We start from the raw sequence: 14150 nt of genomic DNA on the forward strand, positions 1-14150 counted from the left end.
AATTATACCCCAATAAAGATGTTAAAAAACAACAGCAAAAAAACGCCATGTGTGACAAGGCCAGCGTTGCTAAGGGTAGAGGTGAAGGCAATTTGCCTAAATCTGAAGCTTAGCAAAGAGCCTGGACTAGCCCAGTAATGTCACTTTAGACAGTAACAATTTTCTGCCACCTAGTGGATACTTCAAAGAATAAACCATATTTTTATTTTAAAAAAAATCAACATTATCACAAAGCAATGACTTCTAAGGGTCCTGCTACCAGAAGGAAACGTTTTGAGGTTAGTGAGACAAATAGTTTTCCATACACTATGTCTGAAAGGTAGTCTTCCACTTTTATTCATTTACTGACTTATTTTTTCAATGGAAAAAAATTCATTGTCCCATCACTTGTCTTAATATTGCTAAAAAAAAATAGATACACAAAATATAAATCCAAATATGCTAAATTCCTAGAAGTTTACATACTTATCGGCCTGAGGTATAGATAAATATGTTTATATTTGGCTCTTCTAAAAATTTCTCCTACTGGAAGAAATTAAAATATTGTCTACACAGAGACTCTCAAGGAATCTACAAAAATGCTCTTAGGACCAATAAGGGGGTTTAGTAAAGTTGCAGATAAAAGGTCAACCCCAAAAAAATCAACTGTATTCCTGCAAACAAGTAATGTGCAATGGAGAATCAAAGTTTAAAAAAAAAATCCCATTTACAAAAGCTCCAAAATAACTGAAGTATTTAGGTATAAATCTAACAAAATTTGTGTAGGATCTGTATGCTTAAAATTACAACTAAAAACCTACTGGCAGACAAATAACTATTCTGCAATTCAGGGAATTATGTACCAACCAAAATATAAATAAGGCTTAATAAAAGTTCGACAACAAAGTAATATTCAGAGTAATAAACACATTGCTTTACTTAAAAAAATTTCTCCTTTCCGATACTGGGGGCAGTAGTGTCCAAGTTTAAGAGCATGAACGCGAAAGCCAAACTTCCTGTTTTAAAATTCGGGCTTTCCCTTTTATTAACAGTGGGAACTTGGAGAACTTAACCTCTTTGTGCCTCGGTTTCCCCATGTGATAAGGATAGTACCTGCCTCACAGGGCTGCTGAGAGGATAAAATCCATGCAAAGTCCTTGGTGTCAGTGTCATTAGTATTTTTAACTGTTATTTTTTACGTGTGTATCAGTATTTACTAATTATGGGGAAGAAGTTCAGAAGTGGCTTGTACTGAGACCCAATTCAATTTAAAAAATTAACAAGCATTTATTTAGGCTTATTTTATACTCAACATTACAGAGAATACAAAACTGAATCAGACATTGCCCTGTTTTGAGTCAGTGTTCTCATAAACGAATGGGGGAGAATTAACAATAATTCAAAGCAAATACATTGAGTGTGAGACCAGAGTTATAAACAAAGTATAGAGGTGGAGGAGGGTGTTTGCAGCTGGAGAAGTTGACTTATGAGCTGTAACTTAAATAATGGATATATTTTAATGGAAATTAAATTGCCTAAGTGGAAATGGTAGGGAGGACTCCACAGGTACATATTTTAAGCAAAGGAATCAAATTGGGAAAAATCTAGGATTTATTTATTCTGGTTGCAATAAGATCAGGCTAAAGCAGAAGATTTCTTCATTCTTTGACCCAACACTTATTTGAGCATCTACTCTGTGCCAGGCTCTGTCAAGGTACATATATGATGGTCCAACAGAGTAGACAAAGACTCCATCCTTAAGGTTGCATATTCCAATGAGGAAGGAATACTGGGAGAGGAAGTCTGGGAAGAGAGGGTGGGACTAGATTTTCGAGGAGCCCTAATGAGACAACAAAGGCTGCTGAGTAAGATGGAGCCATGATCAGGTGCCATTTGAGAAATATTTATGTGGTGGAGGAAGTGTGTGTGACAGATAAAAGGATGATGCTGTAGAGGCACAAAAACATACTTCAGTAGGTGGTAATGAAAGTCCAGGTGAGAGGTAATGAAGCCTTGAACCATGGAAGCGAACAGGAGGAAACTGACTTAGAAGACATCCAACAGGGGGAGCAGGACTTGGGCCAGCAGGACGAGAGTGGCATGGACACATATACACTACCAAATGTAAAATAGCTAGCTAGTGGGAAGCAGCCGCATAGCACAGGGAGATCAGCTCGGTGCTGTGTGACCACCTAGAGTGGTGGGATAGGGAGGGTGGGAGGGAGACGCAACAGGGAGGGTATATGGGGATATATGTATATGTAGAGCTGATTTACTTTGTTATAAAGCAGAAACTAACACACCATTGTAAAGCAATTATACTCCAATAAAGATGTTAAAAAAAAAAGTGATGCAAGTTGATGGCACTAGGCTTGCTGACGAGAGGGGAGGCATAGTTATGTAGTGCGTCGTCAGCATCACTGGCACCATAGACGCTGGAGTCAGACCTATCTGTATCATGACTCAAGCCAATTATAGTATCTCTTTAAACCACAGTTCCCTCATCAGCACAATGGGAATAAATAAAAGTACCACTTTATTAGATTGTTGTAGAAAATAAAAGACAAGTCCTTCCCACATTACTGCAGACATGGTGGGCGCTCGACCCTGGAGGCTGTTCTTGGGGGAAGTAAAGAAGGCTAAGCAGAGTCACCTACACCTGCCTGTATTTAGCATCAGATGTATTTGGAAGCGGGGTGTGGGGGTGGTGGTGGTGGGGTTGCTCTCACCTTACAGCTGACAGTTGTTCACAAAGAAGATAATTAGCCAAGAAGTTTTTGACAACTATTCCACATTAGAAAATGAATCACAGATTAAAGGACCTTAATTTTTGTTGGAGTATAGTTGATTTACAATGTTATGTTAGTTTCAGGTGTACAGCAAAGTGAATCAGTTATCCATATACATATATCCACTCTTTTTTAGATTCTTTTCCCATATAGGCCATTACAGAGTATTGAGTAGAGTTCCCTGTGCTATTATTATTATTAGGTCTTTATTAGTTATCTACTTTATATATAGCCATGTGTGTATGTCAATCTCAATCTCCCAGTTTATCCCTGCCCCCTTACCCCCTGGTAACTCTAAGTTTGTTTTCTATATCTGTGACTCTATTTCTGTTTTGTAAATAAGTTCATTTGTACCTTTTTTTTTCTTTTTAGATTTAAAGCAATTTATTTTGCATTTGGGAATCCAAGCAGTTGTGAATTTTGGTAGTATTCTCCTCATAAACTGGCATAGTCCTCATTTCAGCAGCTAGAAACATACCTCTTATGAGGGACAGAGATTTCGTGAAAAACCTAAGAATGAGAATTAGACTAAAGTTTCAATAGCCAGAGTGTTTTATTTCCCCCAATCTCAGGACCTGTCTCTGAACATTTGCCAGCTGAAGACTTTTATTATCCCATCTTTAGAAGCTACATATAGAGCATAATATCAGGAAGCAGAACTGTGGGTGCTGGCTAAGGACCAGGCAATATGGATCAAGAAGTGTGCCTAGATGTCTGTTTTCTGGAATTCCTTCCAGAGTAATTAGATGAATAGTCTGAATCTGTGTCCAGAGGGAATTAATGCACATTAACACAAAGAGAGCACTGAAATAGGAGAGGTGAAATGGTCAAAGGGGAAGCTTAAAAAGGAGGAACAGGGCTTCCCTGGTGGCACAGTGGTTGAGAGTCCGCCTGCCGATGCAGGGGACACGGGTTTGTGTCCCGGTCCGGGAAGATCCCACATGTCGCAAAGCGGCTGGGCCCGTGAGCCATGGCCGCTGAGCCTGCGCGACCGGAGCCTGTGCTCCGCAACGGGAGAGGCCACAACAGTGAGAGGCCTACGTACCGCAAAAAACAAACAAACAAACAAAAAAAAAAAAAAAAAAGGAGGAACAAGAGAAACACGGTACCTGGGGAGGAATGAGGCAGCTCATGAATGCTGCTCTGGTACAATAAGGAAATTTAGGATGCCCAGAGCTACACACACTCAGCAACAGGTTAGAGTAAAATTGTCTTGCACTTTTGAGAGACACAGAGAATGCACTTTGCAGTTTAAGCAAAGTAAGTACAATTACACTTCTAGCTGTAAGTACATGAAACAAAACTTGTTTGGTTAGATCGACTCCAAATTTGGCAGGCGTATTTGGGATGGTATGGCTTAACATAAAAGCTACTCTGCATGCAAAATCTACTTTGAGGGCCCAAGAGGAAACTTCAAGTATAGGCAGTTATTCTCCAGGGCACCTGAAAATTAAGTGTCTGAAGAAACCCATGTGAATTCTGGTTGAAAGAAGCACACTCTACAGATCAGTAGTCACTGGGCAGAGGAAACAGCGACAACAAATTTAAAAAATTCAAAGCAGATGCTTGAAGATGCAGGTGTTGATTTGCAATCTAGCAGCTTCTCACATGGGCAACTTCATACAACACAATCAGGATGAGCAGCAAAAAAGATTTACATATTTATCATGGTTACTGACATCAACACAGGAAGAATGTTATTATAACAATGATAACACTTTCACAACTAAAATTTAATTCAGTAAGTGTTGGTCATCTACCAAGTGACAGACATTTTGCCAAGCTCTGGGTTTATAAAGATCAGTAAAAGCATGATCTAGGGGTGGAGTCAGGGTGGAAAAGAAGGTGAAGATAACTAATGTTTAATAACTTTTTAATAAGTTAAATATGTTTTATGTAGATGGGAAGCAGTTTGCATCTATTTCATCTAATATTCAGAGCAGCTTTTTGAAGTTTATATTACAGACCCCCAATTAAAGATTGAAAAACCGAGGCTCAGAGAGTTTAGTATCTACCAGATGTCACACGCCAAGGGAAGTGGCTAGGCTGGGATCTGAACCTGGTTTACCTGGCTCCAAAGACCATCATCTTTTAATTAGATTTTCTCCCATTCTAACTGTAATATAAGTTGAGTTATTTAAACTGCTCACAGAATTGTAAAAGAAGTTGAGGAAACTGATTAATTTTTTTCTAAGGGATATCAATAAAGATTTGACATAGGAGGTAACTTTGATCTGGGCTTTAGAGGTTGATTAACATTTTGACAGGCAGGAGGCTCCTAGGCAGAGAAAGGGTAAAGGAATGAAATTTGAAAGAAATGAAAAAAGCTTGCAAGGGAAAAATTTTAAAGTGTGGCTTTTCTTATAGGAATTAGGTGTAAAGGGACTAGGGAGAGCAGGGAACCAAGACAGATTAAAAAAAAAAACAACTTTATGAGATGTACTTTACATATCCTACAATTCACTCATTTCAGGTATACAATTGAATGAGTTTTAGTAAATTTGCCAAGTGGTGCCACCATCACCATAAATCAGTTTTGGAATATTTTCATTCCCCTATTAAAGATCCCTCATGCCCATTTACATTATATCCCCACTCCCACTCCTAGCCCTAGGAAACCACAGATCTACTTTCTGTCTCTATAAATTTGCATTTTTGACATTTCATATAAATGGAATCATACATATGTGGCCATTTTTGTCTGGCTTCTTCCATTTAGGATAATGTTTTCAAAGTTCATGATGTGGCATGTTTCAGTACATCATTCGTTTTTATGGTTGACTAATATTCTGTTGTATGGCTGTACGATGCTTGTTTATCCATTCATCAATTGAATACTTGGGTGGTTCCACTTTTTGGCTATTAGGAATAATGCTGTTGCGAACATTTATGTGGACATATGTTTTCATAGCTCTCAGGTAGATAGCTAGAAGTAGAATTGCTGGGCTGTTTGGTAGTTTTATATTTAACTGTTTGAGAAACTGCCAACTGTTTTCCAAAATGGCTGCATCATTTTACATACCTGCCAGCAGTGTATGAGGGTTCCTGTTTCTCTACATCTTAATAGCACTTGTTATTGTCTGACTTATAAATCACAGTCATTCTAGTCTGTGTGAAATGGTATCTTGTGGTTTTAACTTGCATTTTCTTAATGACTAATGGTGTTGAGCATCTTTTCATGTGCCCAAGTCATAAAATCTAAAGGCTCTGTTTGGATGATGCATTTAAGATGTGGAACATAAGAAAATAAGTGGAATTTGTAGGAAGGATAATAAAGTTGTGAGCTGCCCACATAATACTGATTTGCAGATGTTCAGAAGGAAGAGAAAAACTTGGGTCTGGAACTGAGAAGAGAATTGAAGGCAGGACACGTAGATTTGGGCTCAGTTACACAGAAAAGGCAATTGAAATCAAGAAACTAGATGTGTTCATTGACCGGGAAAATGTGGAGCAAGAAGCTTGAGGAGAGAATGTTTAGGAGTATCTGTTTTAAAGAAATGGATAAAGGATAGTGTACAGGCAAGGGAGGCACAACTTTAGGTGACATTAAGAGAGACAGGTGTCATGGATGCCATTGGAAGACAATCTTAAAATTTTGCTAATGTTGATATTTTATTGTACTTCTTTTCAGTGTTTTTCTTCACACATAAATTAATAAATTAACATTGGAATATATCATACATGTTGTTTTATAACACTTTATTATTTTCACTCAACCTCAAGTCATGAACATTTTTTCATGTCACTAAGTAGTCTTAAAAAGTTATTTTTTTCATGGCTGTTTTTAAAGTTATTTCATTATAAGTAGGTATCATAATTTATTCTCTTCTTTTGGACCTTTACTTTGGTTTCTTGTTTGGGGATTTTTAAAGAACACTGCAGTAAACCTTCCAGTACAAAAATATTTGTGTGGCTCTCCAATGATTCCTCCAGTATAAGTTCTTAGAAATCAGAATTTCTTATTCAAAGCTTATGGAAAAGAATTTAAGGTTCTTTTTATATACGTTGACAAATTGCCTTCCAGAAGTACTTTTCTCTCCCCAGCTCTGTATAAAAATAATGAGCCAGATGTATTGAACATGAAAAGAATATATCATAAACATAAGGACAATATTTAACATCATTACTATTTTAGAAGATTTGTTTCCAAGATTGCTGTGAGCACCTATTGATGGGAACCGCCTGGAGAATTTTGTAATTTTTTAATTTTTAAAATTATTTAAGGTGTACAACATGGTAATGTGATATGTGTATACATAATGAAATGATTACTGTGGTCAGATTTTGAAGGAACAAGGGAAGGCCAACAATAGCAAATACCTCACAGCAGCATTGGAAGGTGAATATTATTGACTTTGGCAACTATGTATCTGTTGGTGGCATCTTAGAGTAATTTTCCCTTGAGAGGGGGAGACAGATACCAAATTATAATTCTCAAAAATTTTATTAAAAATGTTCTTTTTCTTTGTCCATTTATTTTGCTTTCTTCAAATGCCTTGTGGTTTTGAAAATGTTTCATTATACTGTAGGAAAAAATGTTTTTAAATATCAATGTAATTTTCTGTTTTTTTCAGGAATGTTAATTTTTTATCACCACTCTTTTTTTCTTCATTTCTTCTTTATCCATACTCCCTCCTTTATTTCCTTGGGTTAGAGTTTTCAGATAAACAGCTTCATAAGTGATGCTACAGAAACAAATCAAGGATAGGCTGTCATTTGTATAAAGAAAGAATAAGTCTTTGGGATTCAGTGTGTGGACTTCCATAAATGTCAAACCTAACTTTTGTTTTTGTATGTGGTGGGAATAGAATTTAATGTCACTGTTTGAGTCACTGAATGGGTGTCTGTTGAGCTCATTAATGTTCCCCATTCAGAGAACCCTTTATGGGCATCCACTCCATAAATTTATTACCATTTGTGGGAAAATATTTGACCCAAATACTTTTTGCTTCTCTGTGACATGGATCATAATTCTATCACAGTGAGCTGTTTCCTTTCTCAACCACAGAGATATACAATCCAGGCATTCCAAATACACATAAACTCTGTTATTTCTTTTATAAACTCAAACTTGAGCATGAATCTCTTCCGTTTCTTTCCCCTCCTTTTTGATTCACAATTTGAGAACTATCTCCTCCAACCCCACATTCAACAGGGTATCTGGTCCAAAAGCTGGTCATCTGGGGAAATTCAGAATGTTCAGAATTCTGAACAAGAACTTCTCTAATTCTCTCTGGATAATGCATTTTTAGGACCATCTAGGAAGCCACATGGATGATTGAGTGGATGGACTAATTTCTAATTTCTCTTGAGTTTGGTGGTTCAAATGAAGACTCTTGGTATCCTTGCCCCTTGGTGTTCTTTTGTTATGTTGGCATAACACATCTAAACACAGTAACTTCTGAGAAGTTACAAGGTCAAATCTATCTTATGACATTTTACCAAAGTCTTGCTAGGTCTCCTTTACCTCTTCCTGGAAAGAGGACCTCAAAGTTCCCCAAACATTTCTTTACAGTTATCCCAGCTGACCCTTGGAATGTTTCTGATAGAATAATAAAGATTTAAAGGTCTGATGCTTCTGAGGGAAGAGGTTCATGCTAAAGGTTATACCCCAGCAAGTATAGTTTCTAGTGATATTCCGTTTCATTGAAGAAACACCATTCTAAGACATAAAAGTTTATCTTTTGAGTACCCATTAGAATTTCATTATGTTTCAAAGCTGCATGATTTTTAAAAATGCTCTAGAAATGTTTGAGAGATATTCTTCTGAATCTTTGTGGAACACGTTCTGACATTAAATGAATTAATCATCTAATGTAACTCTAGAGAGAACCTAATTGATGCTTGTAGTGTGGATTAGCAAAAGTTTCATGAAGTCTGTTACAGACACAGATTTTGCTTTAGATAAAACAAAAGATTAAAACCACTAAGAGTTTTAACAATTCCTCTTATATATAAATAGTATTCCTCCAATATATAAAAGAAATTAGCAGAAGACTACCTCAGTCAAAACAGGAAAATCCAATTGGATGGGATATTTCTGATAGAACATTTTTAGAATCACAAATAATAATTAAAATAATTCTTAGTTTAGAATATTTTAAAATTTGATCACTAAGAAAGAACATAGATGTGGAGGCATTACTGTTTGGGTCAGACAGAATTGAATTATGCTATTTTTGTATTAATACAAAATGATATTTGGACATATGGTTAATTTAGGCATTACAAAAATGAAGATAAAAATCATTATGCCCACTTATGTAACAAAAGTAGAAACACTACAAAAGTTATTCCATACCTCTTTTGCTTACTGTACAGTTAATGTAAAAAATAAATATCTAAAAACAATTTGAGAAATATGTACTATGCAAACTTATTCAGCATAAGAAACTTCTGAAAACCAGAATTTGTAAAATAAGTAAAAGCAGTATTATTGTAATAATAAACATCTGTAAATGTATTTGAGAATAATTTATGTGCTCAATTAAATATATCTAAAATGTACTATAGCAATCATTTTCCTATTTAAAATATGAATTATTGTCAATACAACAAGTAGGTTAAAAAGTATTTTTTTCTTAAATTCAAAAATGGTGTTATATTTTTAGGCTGATTTTTCATTTGTAGTACTAAATTTTGCAGTGATATTTAACCAAGGCCATTTGTGACAGTGTTATGCATTTTCACAGTAGTTGACCAATCTTTCACTCCAAAGTACAACTTAATGTTTTTTTAAAGTAAGTTTTGAACCCATGATTGTAGCGCTGTCACACTTCACTTAACCAATGGGCCTAGATTGTCCCAAAATAACGTTTATGATTTTGTTAAGTGAAAACCGAACGGTTGGTCACCCTTCCTGTCATCATGGAAGCAGAAATTCTTCTCTTCATTTTTCTTTTTCATCTCTAACCCCAACATGACAACACAAAATATTTGATTCATTGACTTGTCTACTCATCTATATCAACAAATCTAGCTCTTGGCTTGCATTACCTATTGCTGTTTCTCTCTTTTCAGTTCTATAGCCACTGACCAAATGTATTACTTCAGTCAGAGACCTTCACCTTCGGAACCTCGCCCTCTTCAGTTCTAGGCCACACAGGAGCATTAGCACAATGTTCCTCACACACTGTCTTTAATGCTTTTTCTTCCCTATTTAAGAACAATTAGTAACTTTCTATTGCCTGTTCTATTAAGTGTAAACCTTTAATCCTAAGAGTTCATTATTCTCCCTTCATCTGACCCTTTCTCGTTTAGCAATCCCATTTCTTGTTGCTCTTTGGCACAGTTGTTCTGCTACTTCCAAACCATCTGGCTTCTCTTAGCACACAGAATTTGCTTCTAACTGCTTCCCTACCTGTGCAGATGTCACACCTTGAATCACTGGAAGCCCACTGCTTCCTGAGACGGCCCATTCCATTTTTGGATAGGTCACTTAGAGAGGTTTTCTCTTTACTGAGCTAAATCAACTCTAATATATTGTGTATGAGTTTTACTTTTATCTTTGTGTGCCAATCTAAGGGCGTCTTCCTTCTCAGTTGTTGTGTATATGTGTGTTATGTCTATAGTGGCACTTTTCATAAGCTCTCTGCATCCAGCTCTCCCGTGCTTCCATACCCTGATCTACCCTCCCACCACCCCAGAATCACAGTAGATTGAGCTCTAACTGTGCACAGTAAGTGTTTAATACATGTTTGATGACTAAGCTACCTTCTAAATAGAGAATAAATATCTTCTAAAAATAGAAATAATTCTCTATTTAGAAGGTAGCTTAGTCATGTGAAAGTATATATACTTAACTACACTTATCAAAGGATCACAAAATCTCTGTGTTGGAAATGGTTCTGTGAATTTTTTAATTGTAAAGATTGAACACAAGCCTGATCAGTGCATATACACCCACCCCCCCATCCCACACAATTGTTTAAGAAAAACCATTACATTTTGTATGTTTGTTTATAATTGACTAACTGAGACAGTATTACATGTTGTATATCTACACGGATTCAAAATGGCTTGGTTTTCTAAATATATGATACACTGTTATATTCTAGATCATAGAACAATTGGCATATTCAGTTTCACATGTGTGATTTCAAACAATGCAGGAAAAATATTGATATTTTTGCCTACATTTAACAATGTGAATAAGAGAAAATATCTTGGCATTGTTAATACCAAAAAAAGGACAATTATATCTTTCAAATCACCTATGAAGCCTGACCTTTTATTAGTATCTCTAAATTGCTAATCTCCAGATGTCCTTGCATTTTAAACTATTTCAAAAAATGTGTTTCCATAACAATTTTAATTAAATCTCTTGTGATATAATTGTAATCAGCCACAGCATGTAATTAGACTTCAATCAGAACCTTTAATGCTATGCAGTAATCTGAGAGTAGACACTTTTTAAAATGTTATGTCAATGTGGGTTTCTTCTCGTGACCTCTCTCTGCTCCACCCAAGTGACACTATAACAAAGGGTGGTAACTGAGCATGGAGAGCAGAGGTTGATTTCCATTTATCCCACATTATGTGGAAAATTTTGTCCAGGGGCAGCTAGGTAGGGTCATCATCAGTAGATGTCTGGTATAAAGTTAAACACATGGTGATAGACTTTTCACTAAGGCTGTGACCAATAAACACTGGTTTATTTGTAGATTGGCTACCGAGGGTTGAGAGTGCCCCCTCACAGCCATGCAAGAGCTTGAAGCTCTAGAACACCATTGGCATGGGTGAGGTGAGTTGCATGGGCATGGAGGAATAGTGGGGGAGGGCTCATCTGTAGACCTTATCGCTCTGTTGTGCTGCTTTGCAGGTCCTGAATTATCAGCAGTGAATTATTCTTTTTCAGTTCTTATTATTACTAGGTTTCTTTAAAGCCCACTTTTATGTCTTCCCATTAATCAACTATGTAATTTTGGAAGGCAAAATGCATGACTCTCAGAGCTAATTATGCACTCTATTATGCCTTTAGATATCTGGGTGAAAGTCAGGTTCCAACACTCAATCCCTTCCCTAAAACTCATTTCCAGAAATGATGATTTAATGATCTATTTACTTTAAAGGTTTGCCTTTGGGGACTGATTATCTTGGTTAGCTCTTTTGAAAGAATAGACTTTTCTTTCATGGAATCTGTAAGTATTTAGAAAAAAATCTTTGTGGGCTTTGAAATGCATTTAATACAAAATATGTTGAAACCTATGCTTTGACTATCCTTAGGGAGAAAGGACCCTTTTATATCTATGCAGAGAATGAGAGGCATAGTGTCCAGAATTCTCAAATTCCATTGATTAAATATGGTAACCAACCAGCTGTGGAAGCAGGGTGGATGAGGGCAAATCGTAGCTTTGTTTTTCAACTCTGAAGTCAGTACTTGTGAACAATAAAAGAATGATAAGATGGCAAAATACTTAAATGTGATGATTAGTAATCGCTTCCTCCTGATCATTTTTTGTTCTTCTACCATTCACAGCCAATCATGTTATATATAACTAGCTAGTTAGGAATGCAAACATTAGTCTCATGTATGCCCTTCAATTGGATCTCTTATTTTCCTTTTTACTCTGCAGGTTTGAAAAACATCAGTTTTCAGTAATGACATCCATGACTTCTAGGTATAGATCATACACTTGATTACAATAAAGAAATATTTTCCTGTATTTCTAACAGCAGAGTGCAGTATTTTGCAAGGAAAGATGCCTTTGTGACTTAGTATATATTCATTTCTGTTAGTCTGTGGGGTTTTTTTTTTTTAAGTTCTTATAACATAGTTCAATCAGACTGTGTGCAAAAACTCTTCCGCTATAAACTCTACATGAATTTTTTCTAAAAATTAAGTCAGAAATACAACATTGATCAAGTTCCGGATTTAGTGAGAACAAAAGCAAGGTGGATTTCAGATGGGGAAGGACTGTCTCCTTCTACATGTCAGTGTCCACTCCAGAGCCACATTTGTGGCAGAAGATTTCCTTGTTGTGAGTCAGGAAGCCTTCCCCCACCAAGGAGACTGAGCACTTCCCACAGTTAAAGCATTCGCTGTGCCACTGGCGGTCTTGAAAGCAGATAAACTTGGCATCTCTGAGACCTGTAAAGGAATTGGAGAAAAAGAGTAATCTATTCTTTCAACAAATAGATTGAGCATTCTCTCAGGGACTCTTCTGGGAACTGGAGATACAGCAGTGAGCAGTAACCCTGAGATACAGCAAGACCATGTAGAGGCAAGAAACCTAAGAAAGGAGGCTGCCCCCAGTGACCTGTGTCTATTTGGGAAAGTCGCCCATGGACAAGTTCTTTCTATGAGACCCAGCCAGATTCTCAGTCAAATTTTTCCATAATCTACATAAGTAGGTAGAATCTGGGTATACAATGCACATATTTTTGGAGACAGTTAAGGATTGCCTAAGACATAAGGAAATACAGGGTAGTGCAGTGAGAAGAGAGTATAGGTTTTGAAGTCAGACATATCTAAGTATGAATATTTTTTTTCCCTCTTTGTGACCCTGTTTACTTAGAAGCAAAATTAAGATAAAATAAATGTATACTTCCCAGCCTGGTATTTGATATTTTAATGACTTTTAGTTTTCTTCTCTTCCCTCTTTTTTCATGTTTCATTTTATTCGGGATAAAGTCCCATGGTCGTATTGTGGTTTGGGACACAATTCCCAAAAGCCCTAAGTAGAGAATTTCATCTAAACTATCCTGTAGCTAGCCTAGTGTGATGACCTTATTACCTTGCCCAGAGGTGACTTCAGCATAGGCTTGTAGCAAAGATCTGTGAATCTGATCCCTCTGGCCACTGAGGCCGTGCTACCCATTGATGAGTTTCTAAGAGGTGCTTTGTCAGCCTCTATCACTTCAACTTGGGCCTCACTTGAGCCATAGGTTTTCTAAGAAAGGTATGAGAATTTGAGTCTTCAGTGAGACTCTATCTCTATATCCCAAATATGAATCCAGCGTACGGTTCAAGGAACTGATTTTGAGGAGTCGTAGAAAAGGAGAAAAGGTCTAAGGATTGGGAAGGGGTTGGGATGCCCTAAGCTTAAGTCTTTATTTGCCAATGATAATGAACTTTTGTTTTCATCCTGGAAACATTTTTATGTCTTCACATAAATTTACTAGTCCAGGGATAAATTTACATCAAATTCTTGTCCTTTTCTTGATTAAATTTATAGCTTATTTATGATGCTGTCATCACTACTTTCTAATAAGAGTAAATCAATAATGTACCAATTAATTCCCTTAATATTCAGAACATTAATAAGCTGACTGCAAGAATAATGTTCTGTATATACATAAATCATCTCTGTTCATAAAACTAATTATTATACATCCAGCATTTTAATGCACGTGAGGTTTTCTTGATTTTATTATTAGGCC

General features: G+C 36.4%; 1 protein-coding gene across 1 annotated transcript in view; it reads right to left on the reverse strand.

Annotated features, from left to right (window-relative positions):
* Positions 1-10740: 10740 nt before the first annotated feature.
* Positions 10741-14150, reverse strand: part of FHL5 (four and a half LIM domains 5) — a 39540-nt gene continuing 36130 nt past the window's right edge. The window contains exon 6 of the mRNA XM_060114727.1: positions 10741-12858. Within this exon, the coding sequence (XP_059970710.1) occupies positions 12695-12858 (164 nt within the window). The 3' untranslated portion in view covers positions 10741-12694. The remainder of the gene's footprint in view (positions 12859-14150) is intronic.

The sequence above is a fragment of the Mesoplodon densirostris genome, chromosome 12 (genome assembly GCF_025265405.1).
Source record: "Mesoplodon densirostris isolate mMesDen1 chromosome 12, mMesDen1 primary haplotype, whole genome shotgun sequence".
NCBI lineage: Eukaryota > Metazoa > Chordata > Mammalia > Artiodactyla > Ziphiidae > Mesoplodon > Mesoplodon densirostris.